At 39.9% G+C, this 22,026-nt stretch overlaps 1 protein-coding gene across 7 annotated transcripts in view; it reads right to left on the bottom strand.

Moving 5' to 3' along the window:
- The window catches only part of RIC1 (RIC1 homolog, RAB6A GEF complex partner 1), a 185,700-nt gene that overhangs the window by 112,376 nt on the left and 51,298 nt on the right, over positions 1–22,026 (bottom strand). For 6 of the 7 annotated variants that reach the window (XM_070051800.1, XM_070051792.1, XM_008255104.4 and 3 more), the window contains exons 2-3: positions 16,230–16,337; positions 126–205 (exon numbers count right to left, since the gene is read on the bottom strand). In XM_070051800.1, the coding sequence (XP_069907901.1) occupies positions 126–205; positions 16,230–16,337 (188 nt within the window). The remainder of the gene's footprint in view (positions 1–125; positions 206–16,229; positions 16,338–22,026) is intronic. The other variant, XM_017341502.3, reaches the window with a different exon arrangement.

Raw genomic sequence — 22,026 nt, 5'->3', positions numbered from 1 at the left:
CTGAAACACATTTTAGAATCACAGGCTGAGCTTTATTTCAATCACATCAGACAACACAAAACTGTTATAATTTCTGAATATAAAGCATTTAAATCAAATAAAAAAATGAAAGCCAACAAACTTACTTGGGATACACTGGTTCATAAAGGTACTTGTCCCCTCTTGCAGATGTAATATGAAAAAACAAGATGTAGCCATGTGCCGTCTGAAAGAGAAATTTTAGTAACCATCAATGAAAGGTTAAGAACCCCCCATTAAAAAATTAGTCTGATTAAGCAAATAAAGTAATTTTTATTATAATGTCTCTAAAAGGCTTGTAAAGAAATGAACAGATTTCATAAACATGTACCTGCAATCAATAGTTCATAAAATGTTAGACATTCTCTCATAACTAGATTATTCAACAGTAGGTGAAAGATATAACTTTTTCAACTTCCCAATAATATGGTAACTAACTGTTCAAAAATGTCTAAAGCAACAATGCCACCAAATAGTAACAGTTTGATAAAATGCTTAGCTACTCAAAGGTTACACAGTAAACTTCAGAATAGCATATTTATATACTTTAAAAATGAACCTTTTGGCCTCTTTTTTACTACGAAATACTGCCTACAGAAGAAAATGAAGCAAGTCTTTGATTTCTAAAACTGTAAAATCAGCTAGTTAAATTTTCTAAGAAACTATTTTTAAATAAAAATTATATTAAAAACAGTGCCACTATATCACAGCCTACATCTGTGACTTTTAAAGTTCAAACAACCATTTTATACTTAGCTGTTCCTAATCAAGTATTTTTAATAGTTAACAGAGTGAATTGGCAAATTTTTCCCCAAACTGCTTTATTCGACTACTGAATTCCTATTATTTTAGAGGTCAACAGGCATTTACCCAGAGTGGAATTGAAGAAAATGTCAAAGGTTTCAAATTTCTTTCCAGTACAGCTTCATGTTCTTCACTCGAAGAAATAACAGAAGCAACACTTCAATTTCTTCATCAAAGCCAGGCTGTTTCTTTTTCTCTTAACTATAAATGCTGCTATTTATAATGTACTCAAAAACTGTAGTGTGCGGCCAGCATTGTGGTACAGTAGATAAAACCACCACCTGTAACAACGGCATCCCATTTGGGCACAGGTTTGTGTCCTGGCTGCTCCACTTCCGATCCAGCTCCCTGGGAATGTGGCATGGAAAATGCAGCAAAAAATGGAGCAAGTATCTGGACCCCTGCACCACCCAAATGGGAGACTGGATGAAGCTCCTGACTCCTGGGTTCAGTGCCTGGCCCAGCACTAGCCACTGGGGAGTAAAACAGCTGATGGAGGATCTTTCGTGTTACCATGACTTTCAAAATAAATAAATCTTAAAAAAAAAAAAAGGCAGGGGCTGGCACTATGGCATAGCAGGTACAGCCACTGCCTGAAGGGCTGGCATCCCATATGGGGGCTGGTTTTGAGTCCCGGCTGCTCCACTTCTGATCCAGCTCTCTGCTATGGCCTAGGAAAGCAGTAGAAGATGGCCCAAGTCCTTGGGCCCCTGCACTCACGTGAGAGACCCGGAAAAAGCTCCTTGTTCTCCCATGCTTCCTCCTGGTCTCCCATGCGGGTACAGGGCCCAAGCACTTGGGCCATCCTCCACTGCCTTCCTGGGCCACAGCAGAGAGCTGGACTGGAGGAGGAGCAACCAGGACAGAATCCAGCGCCCCAACCGGGACTAGAACCCGGTGTGCCGGCACCACAGGCGGAGGATTAGCCAAGTGAGCCGCAGTGCCGGCCCTAAGCTGCCACTTTCAACATTGGAATCCCATATGAGCCTGTAGTTTCAAGTTCCAGTTGTTCTGCTACTGATCCAGTTCCCTGCTCATGTGCCTGTGAAAGCAGTGAAGTACTTGGGTTCCATTGCAGCCATCTGGGGAATGAACTAGCAGATGGAAGACCTCTCTCTCTGTCTCTACCTTTCTCTGTAACTCTTTCAAATAAATAAAATAAATCTTTAAAAAGAAATCCCATATACAGAGGTTATACAATTTTTATTGTAAAATTTGTTTAATGGATATGTCTGGAACCATTCCTTCTTTATATAATGCCTATAATTTTGCATATAAAATAATATTAGACTACACATTCATATTAGGAATATTAAGACAATGTCATATTACATGTTTATGGCAGCTAGAAAAGGCTAGAAAATATTTCAAAACTCATATTTATTTATTTTTTTTTTTTTGACAGGCAGAGTGGACAGTGAGAGAGAGAGACAGAGAGAGAAAGGTCTTCCTTTTGCCGTTGGTTCACCCTCCAATGGCCGCCGCTGCAGCCGGGCGCACCGCGCTGATCCGATGGCAGGAGCCAGGATCCAGGTGCTTTTCCTGGTCTCCCATGGGGTGCAGGGCCCAAGCACCTGGGCCATCCTCCACTGCACTCCCTGGCCATAGCAGAGAGCTGGCCTGGAAGAGGGGCAACCGGGACAGAATCCGGTGCCCCAACCGGGACTAGAACCCGGTGTGCCGGCGCCGCAAGGTGGAGGATTAGCCTATTGAGCCACGGCGCCGGCCCAAAACTCATATTTTTAAAAGCATAGGCAGCTATTGGAATCAATGAGGACTACATTGATTAAAATTCCACAGCAGAGGGGCCTGCACCATGGCTCACTTGGTTAATCTTCCGCCTTGCATCGGCAGCATCCCATATGGGCACCAGGTTCTAGTCCCCGTTGCTCCTCTTCCAGTCCAGCTCTCTGCTGTGGCCTGGGAGGTCAGTGGAGGATGGCCCAAGTGCTTGGGCCCCTGCACCCACATGGGAGACCAGGAGGAAGCACCTGGCTCCTGGCTTCGGATTGGCGCAGCTCCGGCTGTAGCAGCCATTTGGGGCGGTGAACCAATGGAAGGAAGACCTTTCTCTCTCTGTCTCTCTCTCTCTCTCTCACTGTCTAACTCTATCCGTCAAATAAAAAAAAAAAAGTTAAAAAATTCCACAGTAGACTGTTGAGAGGTGAGCTGATTTTTTTCCTCCCAAATTAATGTTTGTCAATTCTGAGCACAAGCTAAGAAAGTGGGCTTAGTTCAGGCAGAGGCAAAAGAATATCAACAAAGCTTTCCTCAATCATATAGGGCGCTAAGGTAAAAATCAGACTTGACATGCCTCAACTTCAGTCGATCTTTCCCATGTGATATTTGCTGAATGTAGAAGCTACAGAAGAAGCTAATGTGGCCAGCGCCGAAGCTCAATAGGCTAATCCTCCACCTAGCAGCTCTGGCACACCGGGTTCTAGTCCCGGTCGGGGCGCTGGATTCTGTCCCGGTTGACCCTCTTCCAGGCCAGCTCTCTGCTGTGGTCCGGGATTGCAGTGGAGGATGGCCCAAGTACTTGGGCCCTGCACCCCATGGGAGACCAGGATAAGTACCTGGTTCCTGCCTTCGGATCAGCGCGGTGCGCCGGCCGCAGCGCGCCAGCCGTGGCAGCCATTGGAGGGTGAACCAACGGCAAAAAGGAAGACCTTTTTCTCTGTCTCTCTCTCTCACTATCCACTCTGCCTGTCAAGAAAAAAAAAAAAAAAAAAAAAAAAAGAAGCTAATGTGCTAAGAAGCAAACTTCAGAGAAGCAAAGTAAAATGTTCTGCAGAACTGCATAGGAAGAGGACTCATCTAGAAATAAAATGAGTCTAAAATGAATAGTGAAGTACTCTGGGATTTCTAGGTACAGTCTTAACTAGGCTGCTGTTGGTGGACTCAGATACCAGAAGAATTATGTCATTCATACTAACTGGAGACCTAATGTGCCTCTAACACAAAGCCTGTGACAAAGACTGACTAAATTTAGTCAGGCTCTTGAACATTCTTGGGACTCATCTGTGAAGTTCCTTATAAAATCTAGTGTTAGCAAGAACACTAAGTTAGTTTAGCAAAAGTGCCTCCACTATTCCCCAGATGATATCTGATAACACTGGCCTGTCTTTATTAAGAATACTGTTGATTTAGTCAGAATCCCCCTAATCCCTGATGTTTCCTCTTAGCAATTCTCCACTCACTAACCCCTACACTGTTCCTTGGCTATTACTTCCCACTTTTATCCATTCTATGTTAAGCATTCAGCCCAATCTTTCTCTCCACTGCACTGTTCCCTATACCTATCACAGTGATTCTGAATAAAGCCTTCCTTATTATTTTTAATAAGCATTATTGAATAATTTCTTCTTTAACAGCAGTCTCATGACAGACATCTACATTTCTAGGTCACATGGAGAAGATGCAACCAAATCTCTCAGGGTTAAAATAACAGGTCAACTAAGTCTCACTAAACCTCCAACCAATTTCAATCATATCAAGACAAGATTAAAATGATCAGCCTCTAATTCTAATAATAAACAGGGATCTGTGAAGATAGCTACCACACTTCTCTACATTCTCTTTTTACATTATTATTGTAATAAAATTTAAAGATTCCCAGAAGGGCAACAGATGATCAAGATATTGGATATGTTTTTAAATAGTCAACAACTATATTCAAGAAAAATGAGAGCAAAACACAGATGAAAAGATTGAGATTTTCACACAAGATTTGATCCCTATAAAAAATTATCAAGGGGCTGGCACTGTGCACAGCAGGTTAACTCACTATCTGCAACACCAGCACCCCATATGGGCACCAGTTCAAGTCCCATCTGTTCCACTTCTGATCCAGCTCCCTGTTGGTGTGCCAGGGAGAGCAGCAAAGGATGACCCAAGTCATAGGGGTCCTGCACCCCTCCCGGTGGGAGACCGGGAAGAAGCTCCTGGATCCTAGCTCAGTCTTGGCCATTTGAGGAGTGAACCAGGGGATAGAAGATTTCTGTCTCTCTGTAATTCCAATTTTCAAATAAATCGTTTAAAAAAAAATCTGAGTGGCTATCCTAAAATTAAAACACACAAAACCTCAATATCTGAATGGAGTTCAGAAGAGAGGTGGCACATTACAGGTATTCATTACTAGCTCAGGAGAAGTATCAACAGAAAAGAAACACGAGGAGAGGACTGTGCTATGGTGCAGCAGGTTAATACCCTGGCCTGAAGTGCCAGCATCCAATATGGGCGTCAGTTTGAGACCCAGCTGCTCTACTTCCAATCCAGCTCTCTGCTATGGCCTGGGAAAGGAGAAGATGGTCCAAGTCCTTGGGCCACTGCACCCATGTGGGAGACCCAGAAGAAGCTCCTGGCTTCAGATAGGCGCAGCTCTGGCCATTGCAGTCAATTGAGGAGTGAACCATCAGATGGAAGATCCCCCTCACCGCCTCTCCTCTCTCTGTGTAACTCTTTCAAATAAAATAAATAAATCTTAAAAAAAAAAAAAAAAAAAAAAAAAAAAAAAAAAAACCACGAAGAAACACGGGAAAAATAGAAGAGAAGGGGAGGACAAAAGGTATCGTAACAGGCATACTGGAATACTGGACATACTGAAAAGGTCGGGTTGACGTCCTAGAAGAGGAGAGAATGGGACAGAAGCAATATAAAGGAAATAGCTAGGCAATTTCCCAAATTGAAGATCATCTACCCACAGATTCAAGAAGTCCAGCGAATAGAATAGGTATTAAAAAAAAAAAAAAGCTCACCTAAGCACATCATAGTTAAGTTATGTAAATCAAAGAGAATCTTAAAAGCAGCAAAAAGGAAAAAAAAATTATATATTATTTTCAAAAGGCCCATAAGGACATTTCATTAGAAACTATAAAATTATATATCTAACTTAAAGAATTATCAAGCCTGAATTTTATGTCCTAAAAATAGCCTTCAGAAATAAATGCAAATTAAAGAAATCTTTAATCTCAAATCACATCCTCATATATATTTTCCATGAACTTTTCGAGGACCCTTCATATGCAAACTTATCTTTTTTATTATTTTTTATTTTACTATTTATTTGAAAGGCAGAGTTACACACAGAGAGATCTTTTATCTCCTGGTTCACTCCCCAGGTAGCTACAACGGCCAGGGCTGGGCCAGGCCGAAGCCAGGATCCCAGAGCTTCTTCCAGGTCTCCCACTTGGGTGCAGGGGCCCAAGCATTGGGACCATCTTCAGCTGCTTTCCCAGGCACACTAGCAGGGAGTTGGATCAGAAGTGGAGCAACTAGGACTCAAACCAGCACCCATAAGGGATGCTGCAGTCAGTGGCTTTACCTGCTAAACCACAACGTGAGCCCCATAAACTTATTTTTTAATTCTATTTTCCACAAAATTTTTGAAGTGCCCTCATATATAAAATGAGATCTAAAAAACATTAACTGTGCAGAGGGAGTATTATATACATAGTTATTAATAATCTAATTTTTAAGCCACTTTAGTTTGGGGGTGTTCCCCATCTTGGAATGAAAATGCATGGAAAGTTAAAATTTTATTTCAAAAATTGGCAATCACCACTTGGCACCACAGAAATCCAAATTTTTACATAAATGAATCTACTGATCTTCTAAAACAGCTACAAATAAAAAATAAACTGTAATGAAAAACCACCCTACTGAAATTTTAATAAAATAACTACAAGGAAAAGTAGGTCCTCTACTGTCTTATAAATGCCCCAACCAATTCTTTACCAGTAACTGCAGACGATCTAGAGAGTATTTTCTTCTTATATCCTTCTCAATTCTCAAGTTTCAACTAATTTATCATATATACATCAGAAGACTGGAGTGTGACATCAGGGTAGACTGTAGAACAGGAAGTTCCAGGAATTTGTCTGCCTACTAAAACAAGTGAATTAGCAGGAACTATATCTGAAGCAACTATTTTGGAGATTCAGGTCTAAGTAGAATACCCACAGCTCCAAAAGACAAGTTGATGGAGAGGCTTGTAAATTTCTAACAATCTCAGGTTTCCTTGGGTTAACATCTACCACTTCTCCATTGGTCAACTTTAAGCTACACATGGGTCTCAAAAATTTCTGCACCAAAATGAACTTAGACTAACTTTATGATCTAGTTTGAGACATTAAAAAGGATAAAACATAAGTTTGAATAAGCCCCTATAAAAGCAACATGCATTCTTCTAAACTTGAAGCAAAAACAAACATCAAACTTACAATAAAGCTTGAGTAGAAGAATAGAGAAATTATTAATGCTTTACCAAAACTTTATCTATACAATGCCCTAAGGAAAACACCTGGTTACAAATGGATAACACAGTTTAAGGAGCAATGAGTCTCTCTCTCTCTCTGCCTCTCCTTCTCTGTGTAACTGACTTTAAATAAAATAAATAAATCTTAAAAAAAAAAAAAAAGGAGTGAGAATGTTGAAGATGAAGCCTACAGTGGCAGATCATCCACATCAATTTATGAGAAAGAAATCTTGTTTACCCCTAACTGAAGAGAACTGACAGTTAACAATAGTTAAAGTCACAGAATAGCCAATACCACAATTATCTCAAGTGGTTTGGCTAACACAATTCTGACAGAAAAATTAGAAAAAATTTTCTGATGGGTGTCACACCTGTTTTGCCCAGAACAGCTACAGATAGGAGCACAGCTTCCAATGAAAATTTTAAACAAGGTCAAGATACTGAAGCATTTCTTCCAATAATTGCACCACAGATGAAATATGGCTTTAGCAGTGTGAGCCTAGAGACAAAGTACAATCAAAGCAATGGCTATTAAGAGGTGGAAAGTGGTCTAGTCAAAGCAAAAGACTCATCAAGAGCAAAGGTCATGGCAACAGGTTTTTTCTTCTTCTTTTTCAATGCTCAAATCATTTTGCTCATTGACTTTCTGGAGGGCCAAATAACGATAACAACTGCTTACTAGGAAAAATTTTGGAGAAAGCTACCAGCCAAACCTTTAGCAGAAAAACACTCAGAAGAGATGCAGGAGTCCTTTTTCTCCATAACAATGTTCTTGCTGATTTCTTTCATTGAGCAAGAGCAATTTCATAAGCTTCAATGGGAAATCATTGGGCATCCATCTTAGTGGTTCTGATTTGCCTTCTTTTGACTTTATTTTGTTTCCTAATACTAAAAAATCTTTAGGGGGAGGTGTTTGGCACAGCAGTTAAGCGGCCCCTTGGGAGGCACTCGTCCAGTATCAGAGCACCTGGGTTGAAGTCCTAGCTCTTTCACCTCTGATCCAGCTTCTTGCTAACGTAACCCTGGGAGGCAGCAGATGATAGCTCAAGTACTTGGGTGCCTGTCACCCACATGGGAGAACCAGAATGAGTTTCAGCTCTGACGTTCAGCCTAGCCCAAAACTAGCTTTTGCAGGTATCTGGTGGAGTGCAACAATGAATATAAGATCTCTGTGACGTTCTCTATCTGCCTTTCAAAACTAAATGCAAATAAATAAAAATTCTTACAAAGCTTTTTAAAATATTTTAAGAATAATTTTCTTCTTCAGTTAATAATGTAAAAAAGACAGAACTGACATGGTTAAATTCCCAGACACCTCACTTCTTTAGGGACAGCCTAAATGGATAGTATAATGGCTTACAAAAGTGTCTTGACCTTGATGGAAATATGTTGAAAAATACATGATGTATTTTTATCTTTTTTTTCCAAGATTTTATTCATTTACTTGAGAGGCAGAGTTACGGAGAGAGATGGAGAGAGACAGAGAAAAAGGTCTTTCATCCACTGGTTCACTCCCCAAATGGCCATAAACGGCCAGAGAAAAGACCAATCTGGAGTCAGGAGCTTCTTCCAGTTCTCCCATTCAGATGTAGGGGCCCAAGCTCTTGGACCATCTTCCACTGCTTTCCCAGGCTACAAGCAGAGAGCTGGATCAGCCAAGACAGGAATCGGTGCCCATATAGCATGCCAGCTCCAAAGGTAGAGGCTTAGCCTACTACACCACAGCATGAGCCCTAATTTTTATCTTTTAATTCAGTTTCCACAAACTCTTCAAAGATCCCTATTATCAAGTAAGTAAACTTTAAATCAAAATGGTTCCAATAAACAAAGAAGGACATGACATATTGATAAAAGGTTCAATGTAACAAGATACATAGTAATTATAAACATGAACACACCAATAAAGGAGTTCCAAAATAGGTGAATCAAAAATTAACAAAATTGAAAGGAGAAACAGTTCTAAAGTAACAACTGGATATTTCAAAATCCAACTTTAAATGATGGGTGGAAAAGCAGACAAAAGATTCACAAGGAAGAGCCGGCATTGTGGCTTGGCAAGTAAAGCAGCCACCTGTGACACCAGCATTCCATATGGGCATCGGTTCAAGTTCCAACTCAGCTCTCTGCTAAAAGGCCTGGGAATGCAGAGGAAGATGGCCCAAGTGCTTAAGCCCATGCACCCACATGGGAGACCCAGACTGGCTTCTGGCTTCAGACTGGCTCAACTCCATCCATTTTGGTCATTTCAGGGGTGAACCAGCGAATGCAAGATCGAGATCTCTCTCTCTCTCTCACACACTCACTCTCTCCGAAACACTGCCTTTCAAATAAATAAATAAATCTTTTTTTAAAAAGGTTAATAAGGAAATAAAATACTTGAACAATATAGGCATTTACAGAATACTTCATCAATAATAGCACAATATACATTTTTCTCAAGTACACATGGGATATTCTCCAATACAGAACACAAGTTATGCCACACACTAGGCTAATCCTCTGCCTTGCAGCACCGGCACACCGGGTTCTAGTCCCAGTCGGGGCGCCGGATTCTGTCCCGGTTGCCCCTCTTCCAGGCCAGCTCTCTGCTGTGGCCTGGGGAAGGCAGTGGAGGATGGCCCAAGTACTTGGGCCCTGCACCCCATGGGAGACCAGAATAAGTACCTGGCTCCTGCCATTGGATCAGCATGGTGCGCCGGCCGCAGCACGCCGGCTGCGGCGGCCATTGGAGGGCGAACCAATGGCAAAGGAAGACCTTTCTCTCTGTCTCTCTCTCTCACTGTCCACTCTGCCTGTCAAAAAAAAAAAAAAAAAGACATATCTTTTGGATATCTCATAAAGTATCTTCTCTGACTACAACAGGATGATATCAGAAGTCAGTGATACAAAGAAACTGGAAAATTTACATATATATAGAAATAACAAACTCTTAAAACAACAAATGGTTCAAAAAGACATCAAAGGAGTAATTAGAAAATATCTAGAGATAAACAAAAATAAAAATACCAGAATTAATGGAATGCAGTGAAAATACTGTTAACAAAGAAATTGTTAAACTTATATTCAATTGAAAAGGAATCTTGATGTGACTGGAAGAGGAGAGGGAGCGGGAAAGGGGAGGGTTGCGGGTGGGAGGGAAGTTATGGGGGGAAAGCCATTGTAATCCAAAAGCTTGGAAATTTATATTCATTAAATAAAAGTTAAAAAAAAAAACACACTAAAAAAAACCCTTATGTTCAAAAAGACAAATCTCAGGATGGCGCTGCATGTGCAGCTGGTTAAGTCACTCATTGTAATGTTGGCTTTCCATATTAGAGTGTGTAATGAGTGCTCCCTGCTAACACACCTGGGAAAGCACAAGATGACAGCAAAGTATAGGGCCTTGCCAGGCACATGGGAGAGCTGGATGGGGTTCTGAGGATCTTGGCTTCAGCCTGGTCCTGATCTGACTCTGTGGCCATTTGGGGAGTAAACCAGCAGATGGAAGAGATATCTCTCCCTCTTCACTGTCACTCTACCTTTCGAATAAACACCTTTTTAAGATTTATTTCTTTATTTGAAAGGCACAGTTATAGAGGCAGAAGGAGTGGGGAAAGATAGAAATAGAGATCTTCCTTCCACTAGTTCACCCCAAAATATCTGCAATGGCCAGAGCTGGGCCAATCCAAAGCCAGAAGCCAGGAGCTTCTTCTGGTTCTCCCATGCAGGTACAGGGACCTGAGGACTTGGGCCATCTTCTGCTGCTTTCCTAGGCATACTAGCAGGGAGCTGGACTGGAAGTGGAGCAGCTGGGAGTCAAATCACTGCCCCAGTGGGATGCCAGCATCTCAGGCGAAAGATTTACCTGCTACACCATAGTGCCAGCTTCAAATAACAATTTTTTTTAAAAGACAAAGCTCAAATTAATGAGACGTATACCTTAACTAACAAGATAAAAACCAAGGAGAGGGGTCGGCCCTGTGGCACAGTGGGTTAAAGCCCTGGCCTAAGGTGCCAGCATCCCACATGGGCGCCGGTTCTAGTCCTGGCTGCTCTTCTTCCAATACAGCTCTCTGCTGTGGCTTGGGAAAGCAGTGGAAGATGGCTCAAGTCCTTGGGCCCTTACACCCATGTGGGAGACCCAGAGGAAGTTTCTGGCTCCTGGCTTTGGATCAGCGCAGCTCTGGCCACTGTGGCCATTTGGGGAATGAACCAGCGGATGGGAGATCTCTCTGTCTCTACCTCTCTCTGTAACTCTGTCTTTCAAATAAATAAAATAAATCTTTTAAAAAAAACAACAAGGAGAAATAAGACCAAAAAACTGACAAATGTTTACGTAGATTAAATAAAAAACAAGAAGACGCAAATTACTAAAGTCAGGAATGAAAGTGGCAACATTACCAGTAATTTTATATGTATTTAAAAAGTATAAAATTTATATCCATTTAAAAAGTATAAAACTATCATGTAGACTTGTATTCACAGAAATAAGCAGACCAGATGAAATACACAAATTTCTACAAACACCCAATCTGCCAAATTTGACTCAAGAAAAAAACAGAAAATCCAGAGATCTATAAATAGTAAAGAAGCTGGATCAGTAGTCAAAAAAAAAAAAAAAAAAAAAAAATCTCTGAACAAAGCAAAGCCCAGGACTAGATAAACTTGCTGATGAATTATACCAAACATTTAATCAAGTATTAATACCTATTCTCATAAACCTAAACAGACCCATAACCAAGATGGAGACTGAATCAGTAATAAAGATCCTTCCAACAAAGAAAAGACCAAGACCAGATGGCTTCACTGCTGAATTCTACCAGACACTTAAAGAAGAACAATTCCAATTCTTCTCAAGCTATTTAAAACACAGAGAGGGAGGGAATCCTCCCAAATTCTTTCTATGAAGCCACTGTAATTCCTAAATCTGAAAAAGATGCAACAGAGAAAGATAAGTATAGACCAATTTCCCTAATGAACACAGATGCAAAAATCCTCAACAAACTTATTCTCTGAATCTCTTCCAAAAAACTGAAGAGCAGGGAATACTTCTTAACTTTTTCTTTAGGACCAGCATTACCAACTACAGTAGAAACTACAAGAATACTATAAACCAAATTCCTTAGAAACATTGACATAAAAATCCTAAACAAAATACTTTGTGTATTATGCCTAACTGGGGTTTATCCCTGGAATTCAAGGATAGTTCAATATGCAAAAATATATCAATGGTAATACACCACATTAATAAAGGAAAAACCCTCCAAAGGATTCCAACTGATATAGAGAATGCATTCAACAAAATTCAATATACTTTCATAATGATAAAAGCTCTTAAACTAGGAACAGCAGAAAATGACTTCAACATAATAAAGTCCATAAATGAAAAACATAAAGCCCACAGCATACTCAATGGTCAAAGGACTGAAAGCATCCCTCTCAACCCTCAAAGATAAGGAACAAGATGCGAATGACCACTTTTGCCACTTATATTCAACACAGTATCACAAGATTTACCTAAAGCAATTAGGCAATAAAATGAAGTAAATGACAAATTGGAAAGGAAGATATACATTTGTTTCAAGATGACATAATCTGAAGAAGCCGTAGGTACACAAAATTGCTAAAAATAAGATGAAGTTACTAAAGTTGTAGGATATAAAATCACATGAAAACCAGCTATATCTTTATACACGCCTAATGAATAATCCAAAAAAGATTTTTGAAAACAATTCCATTCACCCAAAAAGGATACCAAGATCATTCAATGGGGAAAGAATAGTTGTTTAACAGAAGGTACCAGAACAAGAGAATATCCACATTAAAAAAAAGAAAAAATTGAACCCTTACCTGACATCATAAAAAAAAAAAAATTTCCATGTGAAACAATGGTTGAGGCAGTGTGAGGAGGCTTGGTATCTGCTACTCTCCATAATAATGCAAGTCAGTAATGAGATTTTATTTATTTCATATTTAAAGATGTTCACACAAATATTGCCAAACAATGCTATCAACCCATGAACATTAACTAATTGTCACTTGGTAGGAAATTACAGAATTCTATTAGATTCTTCTTCTGATGTTGTCTTTTAACACGGCAGATTGATAATTTCTAATCAGGGCCGGCGCCACGGCTAACTAGGTTAATCCTCCGCCTTGCGGCGCCGGCACACCGGGTTCTAGTCTCGGTCGGGGCGCTGGGTTCTAGTCCCGGTCGGGGCGCTGGATTCTGTCCCAGTTGCCCCTCTTCCAGGCCAGCTCTCTGCTGTGGCCAGGGAGTGCAGTGGAGGATGGCCCAAGTACTTGGGCCCTGCACCCCATGGGAGACCAGGATAAGTACCTGGCTCCTGCCATCGGATCAGTGTGGTGCGCTGGCCGCAGCGCGCCAGCCGTGGTGGCCATTGGAGGGTGAACTGACGGCAAAGGAAGACCTTTCTCTCTGTCTCTCTCTCTGTCCACTCTGCCTGACAAAAAAAAAAAAAAGATAATTTCTAATCAAAGGTTATATGGAAGCCTCTCTTTCACACGAGGACTTCACAATACCAAAGTTCTGCATCAGTGTCCTAAAAATTACACTAGAACTATGGTTTGAACTAGAAAATATATCTATAGCTAATTTCATGTATAAATAGAATCTTACTACTTAACTTCTAACTGAAGTATACAAAAAGTTACTTGTAATTGAAACAATTCTATTAGCTGTCCTCAAAATGGCTTCATTACATAAAAGTTTCACACACATGCACTGTTTGCCCTGTAGTTGTAAGTTGAATTCATTAAGAAACTGTCAAATCTATAGTAAAAACTATTTTTTCAAAGCGATTCAGTGTCTAAGTGATGAGAGGGTGGTACTTCAAGTTCAGAAAAATGAATCTGGCCATGAACTAAAAATGTTTCTAATAAGTCTGCTACTAAGCCATGGAGCAATCATAGAGTAGAGCAAGTCAGAATATTCAGCTTCTGAGTACAGGCTTTTGAAGTTTTACATTTTCATAATCTTTTTAAATTGGTCCAATTAAAGCCTTTGCTCATCTGCATGCACTAAGATCATATTCAATTATTACTTTCAGCTTCTTGGAGAATGTTTTCATCTGAAATTTTTGACACACTCAGTATTGACCATTCAAATATACACATAACAGATGAATAACTGTCAACTCATCAAGAAACAAGCATACTTACTTTGAATGTACTCCCAATTTCATTTTAGTTTTGTAATGAAACTCTGCTGTGATAAGAAATTCTATTTTAAATTTTCTAGTTTTTATGACTTTTCCTCTCAATGACTTGGGAATACTGTGATGAGTGGATACACTGGTAAAGTCAATTCATATTGGCATAGCTATAGCGTCACTGCATAATAAATAATATTTTCCATCTAATTCAATAATTCATACTCCAATGTATTTTAAAACTATCACATTCAAAGTCTATTTTCTATTCTTTTGTGATGAATATAAACTAGTAATAAAAACAACATAAGCTGTTACAGTTTGGCAATATGTGCAGCACTTGAAATGCTATAGTTATAATTGTATTGTAATTTATAGTACATTGAACAGAAGAGGGAAGCAATGACAGTACCACATATAGTTGCTATCAGATTTACTCAACTCAATCTGCTCTTGTGGCTTTAAAGAAGCCACAGACCACATACAAATGAGCATTTTCACACTTCAATAAAACTTTATTTATGGATACAAATTTGAAAATCATTAAATATGTAAAAATTAGTCTTAATTTATGGTTTGTATACAAACAGGCCGAAGAATAGATTTGGTATCTGGTTATTAATCAGCCAACTCCTACAGGAAGTACAAAACTAAGCTTTCTGACTGTGTAATATTTTCCGATCATTTCAGATCATGGAGTAGAAAGAATGTAAAAGCAGGCAGATAAGTTAGTCTAATGCAGCACTGCAGAATATCTTGCCCATGGGCTATTTATGACCTGCCAAAACATTTGATCTGGTCCGGCCAAGGTAACCACAGGCAGACTCAAAAGTAAGTAAATCTATAGCAAGCTATTTTTTTTTTTTTAAGATTTATTTATTTAAAAAGGTAAATTTTTTTAGAAAGAGAAGTAAAGCCAGAGAGAGATCATCTACCCTCTGGTTCACTCCCAAAATAGTCACAATACCCAGGGCTGGGCCAGGAAAAGCCAGGAACCTGGAACTCCATCCAGGTTTTCCACATGGGTGGCAGGTAAACAAGCACCTGGGCTATCTTCCATTGTTTTTCCCAGGCACATTAGCAGAGAATTTGGTGGGAGGTGGGGCAGCTGGACTCAAACTGGCACTCAGATGGGATACCAGCATTGCAGGTGGCATCTTAAGCTCCTGCACCAAAATGTCAGCCTCAGCAGGCTAATTTATAAGTTGATAATCTTTTATGGCTCACAAATGATGCTATAAATATCCAATGGTCCTTGGCAGAAAAAAGGCTCCCTATCCCTAGTCTAGTATTTAAGAGTATAGTAATGAATGCAAACTTAGTTACTAAGATTGTATCTCATTTTTCCAAGACACTATCTGTATAATCGTCAATAAGGTTTAATTCCAAAGAGCCTCAATTTACTCACCTATCAATGAAGGATAATGATATTTACTTCAAAGTATCAGTCCAAAAAAGATTAAATGAGACCAGTCATGTATAATCTGCTTACAACATTACTTCCATTGGAAGTGATCATTAACTGTCAACCATATATATCATTGCAAAGGCAAATCAGATAATGACGACAGTCAGTGCTAGAGATGATAATGATAAAATACAAATTGAAAAAATAAACTTAACCAGATTTAGGAAAGTTTAATGGGACAGAAATGTAGAAATAGATCCTAATGCATATGCAAAATTAGTATCACATAAACAGAAAATTTATTATTTTGCAGGATATCTTTTGAAACAGAGAACTCAAGGAGTGCCATGTTAATACAAACAAAAGTTTTAAAAAACTGGATTAGACTTCAAGAGTAAAACTAGGCAAGTGAGATGATCAAATGTTTAGGGATGTCAGGAAGTGGTAAAGTCAAAGATGAATAATAGTAGGATTCTAGGAAGATAAATGATCAAGACTGCACAAGACTAAAAGGAAGACATCTAAGAGAATCAAGTTTAAATGCAGTATAATGATTTCATAAGAAAATACTGAAGCTGAAAATTCTACTTACTGACACAGCTATCATGGTACTATCTGGCCTCCATTCAGTTTGCTTGTAGGATCCAAACTGAGTAGATGATTTTGTGGATTCCTTGTAGGTTACAATTAACACACTAGGCTGGAAAAAAAGTTGTATATTTATTAATATCTTACAAAATATATAGGAATAAGTTCACGTATAGAATACTCTGAAAGTATTTTCTAAGTGCAATAAAAATATTATATAAATATACAATAATAAGCTTTCAATATTCCAAGCAAATCAACTAATAGGCTAGTCTTCCACCTGCGGCGCCAGCACACCAGGTTCTAGTCCTGGTCCGGGCGCCGGACTCTGTCCCAGTTGCCCCTCTTCCAGTCCAGCTCTCTGCTGTGGCCCGGGAGTGCAGTGGAAGATGGCCACGTGCTTGGGCCCTGCACCCACATGGGAGACCAGGAGAAGCACCTGGCTCCTGGCTTCGGATCAGCGCGGTGTGCCAGCCGCAGCAGCCATTGGAGGGTGAACCAACAGTAAAGGAAGACCTTTCTCTCTGTCTCTCTCTCTCTGTCAAAAAAAAAAAAAAAAAAAAAAAATCGCTTGGGTCTGTATCTATTATTTTCTAAAGATTTATTTATTTATTTGAAAGTCAGAGTTACATAGAGAGAGAAAGAGAGGCAGAGAGGCAGAGAGAGAGAGAGATCTTCCAACTGCTTATTCACTCCCCAACTGGCTGCAGAGCAGTGCCAATCCTAAGCCAGGAGCCAGGAGCTTCCTCCATGCCTACCGCGTGGGTGCAGGAGCCCAAGGACTTGGGCCATCTTCCATTGCTCTCCCAGGCCATAGCAGAGAGCTCGATCAGAAGTGGAGTAGCCAGGTCTCGAACCAGCTCCCATATGGGATGCCAGCACTGCAGGCGGCACCTTCACCCACTACGCTACAGCGCCAGCCCCAGGTCTGTATCTATTAAAGCAGATGATTCAGCAATTATCCTCCAAAACAGAAAGAACCACCTCATATGTGTTCATAGGTGAATTCTGTCAAATATTTAAAAACATTACATCAATTCTTTACAAAGCCTTCCAAAAGATAAAAGCACAAGGAATAGTTCCTGTCTTATTCTGTGAGTCCAGCACTACTCTAATACCAAAACCAGACCAAGATATCACATAAAAACAAACTACTGTCCAATATCTCTCATAGACACAAATGAAGAATCTCTCAACACTTTATTAGCAAATTAAATCCAGTAATATATAAAAAGGAATGATACACCAAGACCCAGCAGGATATATCCTAGGTATACAAGGCTGGTTTTCAGATTTGAAAATTAACTAATGTAAGATCACATCAAATTGGCTAAAGAAGAAAAAAAAATCACATGAATATATCAATAAACACAGAAAAAGCATAGCGCAATTCTAACACCTAAGCATAATAAAAATTATGCAAAGTAGGAGGGAACTTCCTCAACGTTATAAACAACATGTATAAAAAAATATACAGCTGGCCGGTGCTGCAGCTCAATAGGCTAATCCTCCACCTGCGGCGCCAGCACACCGGGTTCTAGTCCCAGCTGGGGCACTGGATTCTGTCCCGGTTGCCCCTCTTCCAGGCCAGCTCTCTGCTGTAGCCGGGGAGTGCAGTGGAGGATGGCCCAAGTGCTTGGGCCCTGCACCCCATGGAAGACCAGGAGAAGCACCTGGCTCCTGCCTTTGGACCAGGCGGTGCACCAGCCGCGGCGGCCATTGGAGGGTGAACCAAAGGCAAAAGGAAGATCTTTCTCTCTGTCTCTCTCTCTCACTGTCCACTCTGCCTATAAAAAAAATAAATACACAGCTAATATTATACTTAATGATGAGAAACCAATACTTTCCCCCCAATATCAGGAACAAGCCAAGGATATGCCTGCTCACAAACGCTTTTCAATGCATTGGTGGAAATCTTAGCTAATTCAGTAAGACAAAATAAAGGAAATAAAAGCTATAAGACTAGGGGCCGGCACCATGGCTCACTTGGTTAATCCTCTACCTGTGGTGCCGGCATCCCATATGGGTGCCAGTTCTAGTCCTGGTTGCTCCTCTGCCAGTCCAGCTCTCTGCTGTGGCCCGAGAGGGCAGTAGAGGATAGTCTAAGTGCTTGGGCCCTGCACTCGCGTGGGAGGCCAGGAGAAGGCACCTGGCTCTTGGCTTTGGATCAGTGCAGCGCCGAGTGTAGCGGCCATTTAGGGAGTGGTCCAATGGAAGGAAGACCTTTCTCTCTCTCTCTCTCTCTTTCTCTCTCACTGTCTCTAACTCTACCTGTCAAATAAATTTAAAAAAATTTTTTTAAAAAGCTGTAAGACTGGAAAGCAAGAAATAAAACTTTATTTATAGACATCGCTATCATCTATACAGAAAATCTAAAAGAACTGACAAAAATTCTCCTGAAAATAATTAGAATAAGTCTGCAGAATACAAGGTTAATTAATATACAAACTTAATCACTTTCCTATATTTCAGTGATGAACAGTGGAAATTTATTAAAATTACTTCCATTTACATTAGCTCCCCAGAAGTGAAATACTTAGGAATAAATCCAACAGATCATATTTAAGATGCATGAGTTGGCAAGTCATGACAAGAACCTAGGGTGGGCCAGCGCCGGGGCTCAATATGCTAATCCTCCACCTGCGGCGCCAGCACACGGGGTTCTAGTCCCGATCAGGGCGCCAGATTCTGTCCCAGTTGCCCCTCTTCCAGGCCAGCTCTCTGCTGTGGCCAGGGAGTGCAGTGGAGGATGGCCCAAGTGCTTGGGCCCTGCACCCACATGGGAGACCAAGAGAAGTACCTGGCTCCTGGCTTCGGATCAGCACGGTGCGCCAGCCACGGCAGCCATTGGAGGGTGAACCTACGGTAAAGGAAGACCTTTCTAAACTATTTCTCTCTCTCTCTCTCACTGTCCACTCTGCTGTCAAAAAAAATAAATAAATAAAAATAAAAATAAAGAGCCTAGGGTGATTACTGATTAATTAATTAGTTAATGCTATAACTAGTATTCAAACAATATTTTACATTTTGTGTTTCTGTGTGGGTGCAAACTGTTGAAATCTTTACTTAATATATACTAAATTGATCCTCTTTATATAAAGATAATTGAAAATGAATCTTGATGTGAATGGAATGCGAGAGGGAGAGGGAGCGGGAGATGGGAGGGCTGCGGGTGGGAGGGAAGTTATAGGGGGGAAAAACCATTGCACTCCATAAGCTGTACTTTGGAAATTTATATTTATTAAATAAAAGTTAAAAAAAAGATGCATGAGGAAAATTAGAAAACCGATGAAAGATATCAAAAAAGAACTAAGTAAATAAAAACACATTCACATTAATGGATAAAAAGACTCAAGACAGTCATGATGCCAGTTCTTTCCCATTTTATCTACATATCCTATGTAATTCTAATCAATACACCAGCAAGTTATTTTGTGCATGGAAACAAAATAGCTGTACAGTTTAAATAGAGATGTAAAAGATCAAAAATATTAAAGGAAAAGAACATGTTAGAGAACCAACACTACCTGACTCCAAGGCTTATTTTTAAAACTACAGTAAATAAGAAAAAGAATAAACAAATCTATCAGTGGAACAAACCACAGAACTCAGAGACAGACCACAAAAACAGTTTATTGATCTTTGACAAAGGAGCAAAGGCAATACATTGGAGAAAAGGCACAGACTTCCAACAAATAGTGTTAGAAAAATTGGGTAAAAACATTCACAAAAACAAACTTTGATGCACACCTTACACCTTACATAAGAATTAATTAAAAATGGTGGCCAGTGTTGTGGCACAGCAGTTAACCCGCTGCCAGTATCCCCATGAGAGTGCCAGTTTGAGTCCCTGCCGATCCACTTCCAATCCAGACCCCTGCTAAAGCGCCTGGGAAGGCAGCAGAAAATGGCCCATGGAGTTGTACCTCTGCCACCCACATGGGAGACCCAAACTGAGTTCTGGGTTCCTGGCTTCAGCCTGGCAATGCCATTTTGGTCATTTGGGAAGTGAACCAACAGATGGAAGATATGTCTCTTCCTTTCTCTCTTTCTGCCTTTCAAATAAATGAACTAAATCTTTAAATACAAAAAAGAATCAAAAATAAATCAAAGAACTAAATGTAAGTGTAGAACTGTAAGATGCCTGGAAGATAACTTTAACAGTAAAAAAAAAAAAAAAATACCTACATGACCTTGGGTACATGGCATTAACATTTTATGGACACCACCAATGACACAATGTATGTAAGAAATGAAAGATGAAGTGAACATTATAAACTTCTGCTCTGTGAAAAATACTGTTGAGAGAATGATAGAAGTCACAGACGGGGAGAAAATATTTGCAAAGGACATATCTGATAAAGAACTTTTAACAGGGGCCAGCACTGTGGCGCAGTTAGGTTAATCTTCTGCCTGCAGCACTGGAATCCCATATAGGCACTGGTTCTAATCTTGGCTGCTCCTCTTCCCATCCAGCTCTCTGCTGTGGCCTGGGAAAGCAGTAGAAGATGGTCCAAGTCCTTGGGCCCCTGCACCTGCATAGGAGACTAGAAAGAAGCTCCTAGCTCCTGGCTTCAGATCGGCGTAGCTCTGGCCATTGTGGCCATTTGGGAAGTGAACCAACAGAAGGAAGACCTTTCTCTCTGTCTCTCCCTCACTGTCTGTAACTCTACCTCTCAAATAAAATAAATCTTAAAAAAATTAAAATTTGTTAACAAAAACACACCAAGAGCTCTTAAAATTCAGAAATAAACAACTAAATTAAAAGCAGGCAAAAGACCTGAACAGACATTTCACCAAAGGAGATACAAAGATGGGAAATAAGCACATGACAGTTTGTTCAACTCTATAACCTCAGGAAAATGTAAACTAAAACAACAGTGAGATATCACTACACACCTATTGGAATGGCCAACATCCAAAATATTGACACTACATATTAGTTATGGTTATGGAGCCATAGGAGCTTTTTATTCCCTATGAGAGTGCAAAATGGAGTCATCACTTATAAGCAGTTTGGCAGTTCCTTTCAAAACTAAATACACTCTTAAGATACAACATTTACACTCCGTGATATTTATCCAAATGAGCTGAAAATTTATGTTCACACAAAAATCCTCACACAGATGTTTATAGCAGTTTGTCTCATAACTGCTAAAATTTGGAAGCAATCAAGATACCTGTTGGTAGTTCAGTGGATACACTGTGGCATATCCAAATAATGAAATATTAGTTTAGAGCCGTAAAAAAACATGGAAGAACCTTAAATATATACTACTTAATGAAAGAAGCCAATCTGGAAAAACCTGTGATTCCAACTGAATAACATTCTGAAAAACCTAAAACAGTTCAGGTAAAAAAACAAAATTAGAAAAAACTCAAGTGGCAAAAAAAAAAAAAAAAAAAAAATCAGGCTGACTGATGTCTTTACTGTAGAAAGCAAAAATGGCTAAGCAGTTCAGGACTGATTATATCAAATGATGCCTTAATGCCATAAAAAAGAGTAGTGCTTCCAAACATTTCCCAACACTTAAGATCCACAAAACATTAATCAAATAATACATTGGAATGGTACCTACCGGGCAAGAAGGAATACATCTAAATAAAGTTGGTATTTAGCTAATAATACACTATCAAAAGTAGAAAAGAAAATCTAGATGAAGAAATCAAGAAATCTTTTCAATGAAGTAACTGTAGGCAGTGTAAAGGAAACCTCGTTGGGCTAAACCTACTGAATAAAATAATGTAAAGAAATTAGAAAAGGGGGCCAGTGCGGTGGCTCACTTGGTTAATCCTCCACC

The sequence above is a fragment of the Oryctolagus cuniculus genome, chromosome 1 (genome assembly GCF_964237555.1).
Source record: "Oryctolagus cuniculus chromosome 1, mOryCun1.1, whole genome shotgun sequence".
Classification (NCBI taxonomy): Eukaryota; Metazoa; Chordata; class Mammalia; order Lagomorpha; family Leporidae; genus Oryctolagus; species Oryctolagus cuniculus.
Note: the sequence above shows the minus strand (reverse complement) of the source record. Positions and strands in the feature narration are given on the sequence as shown.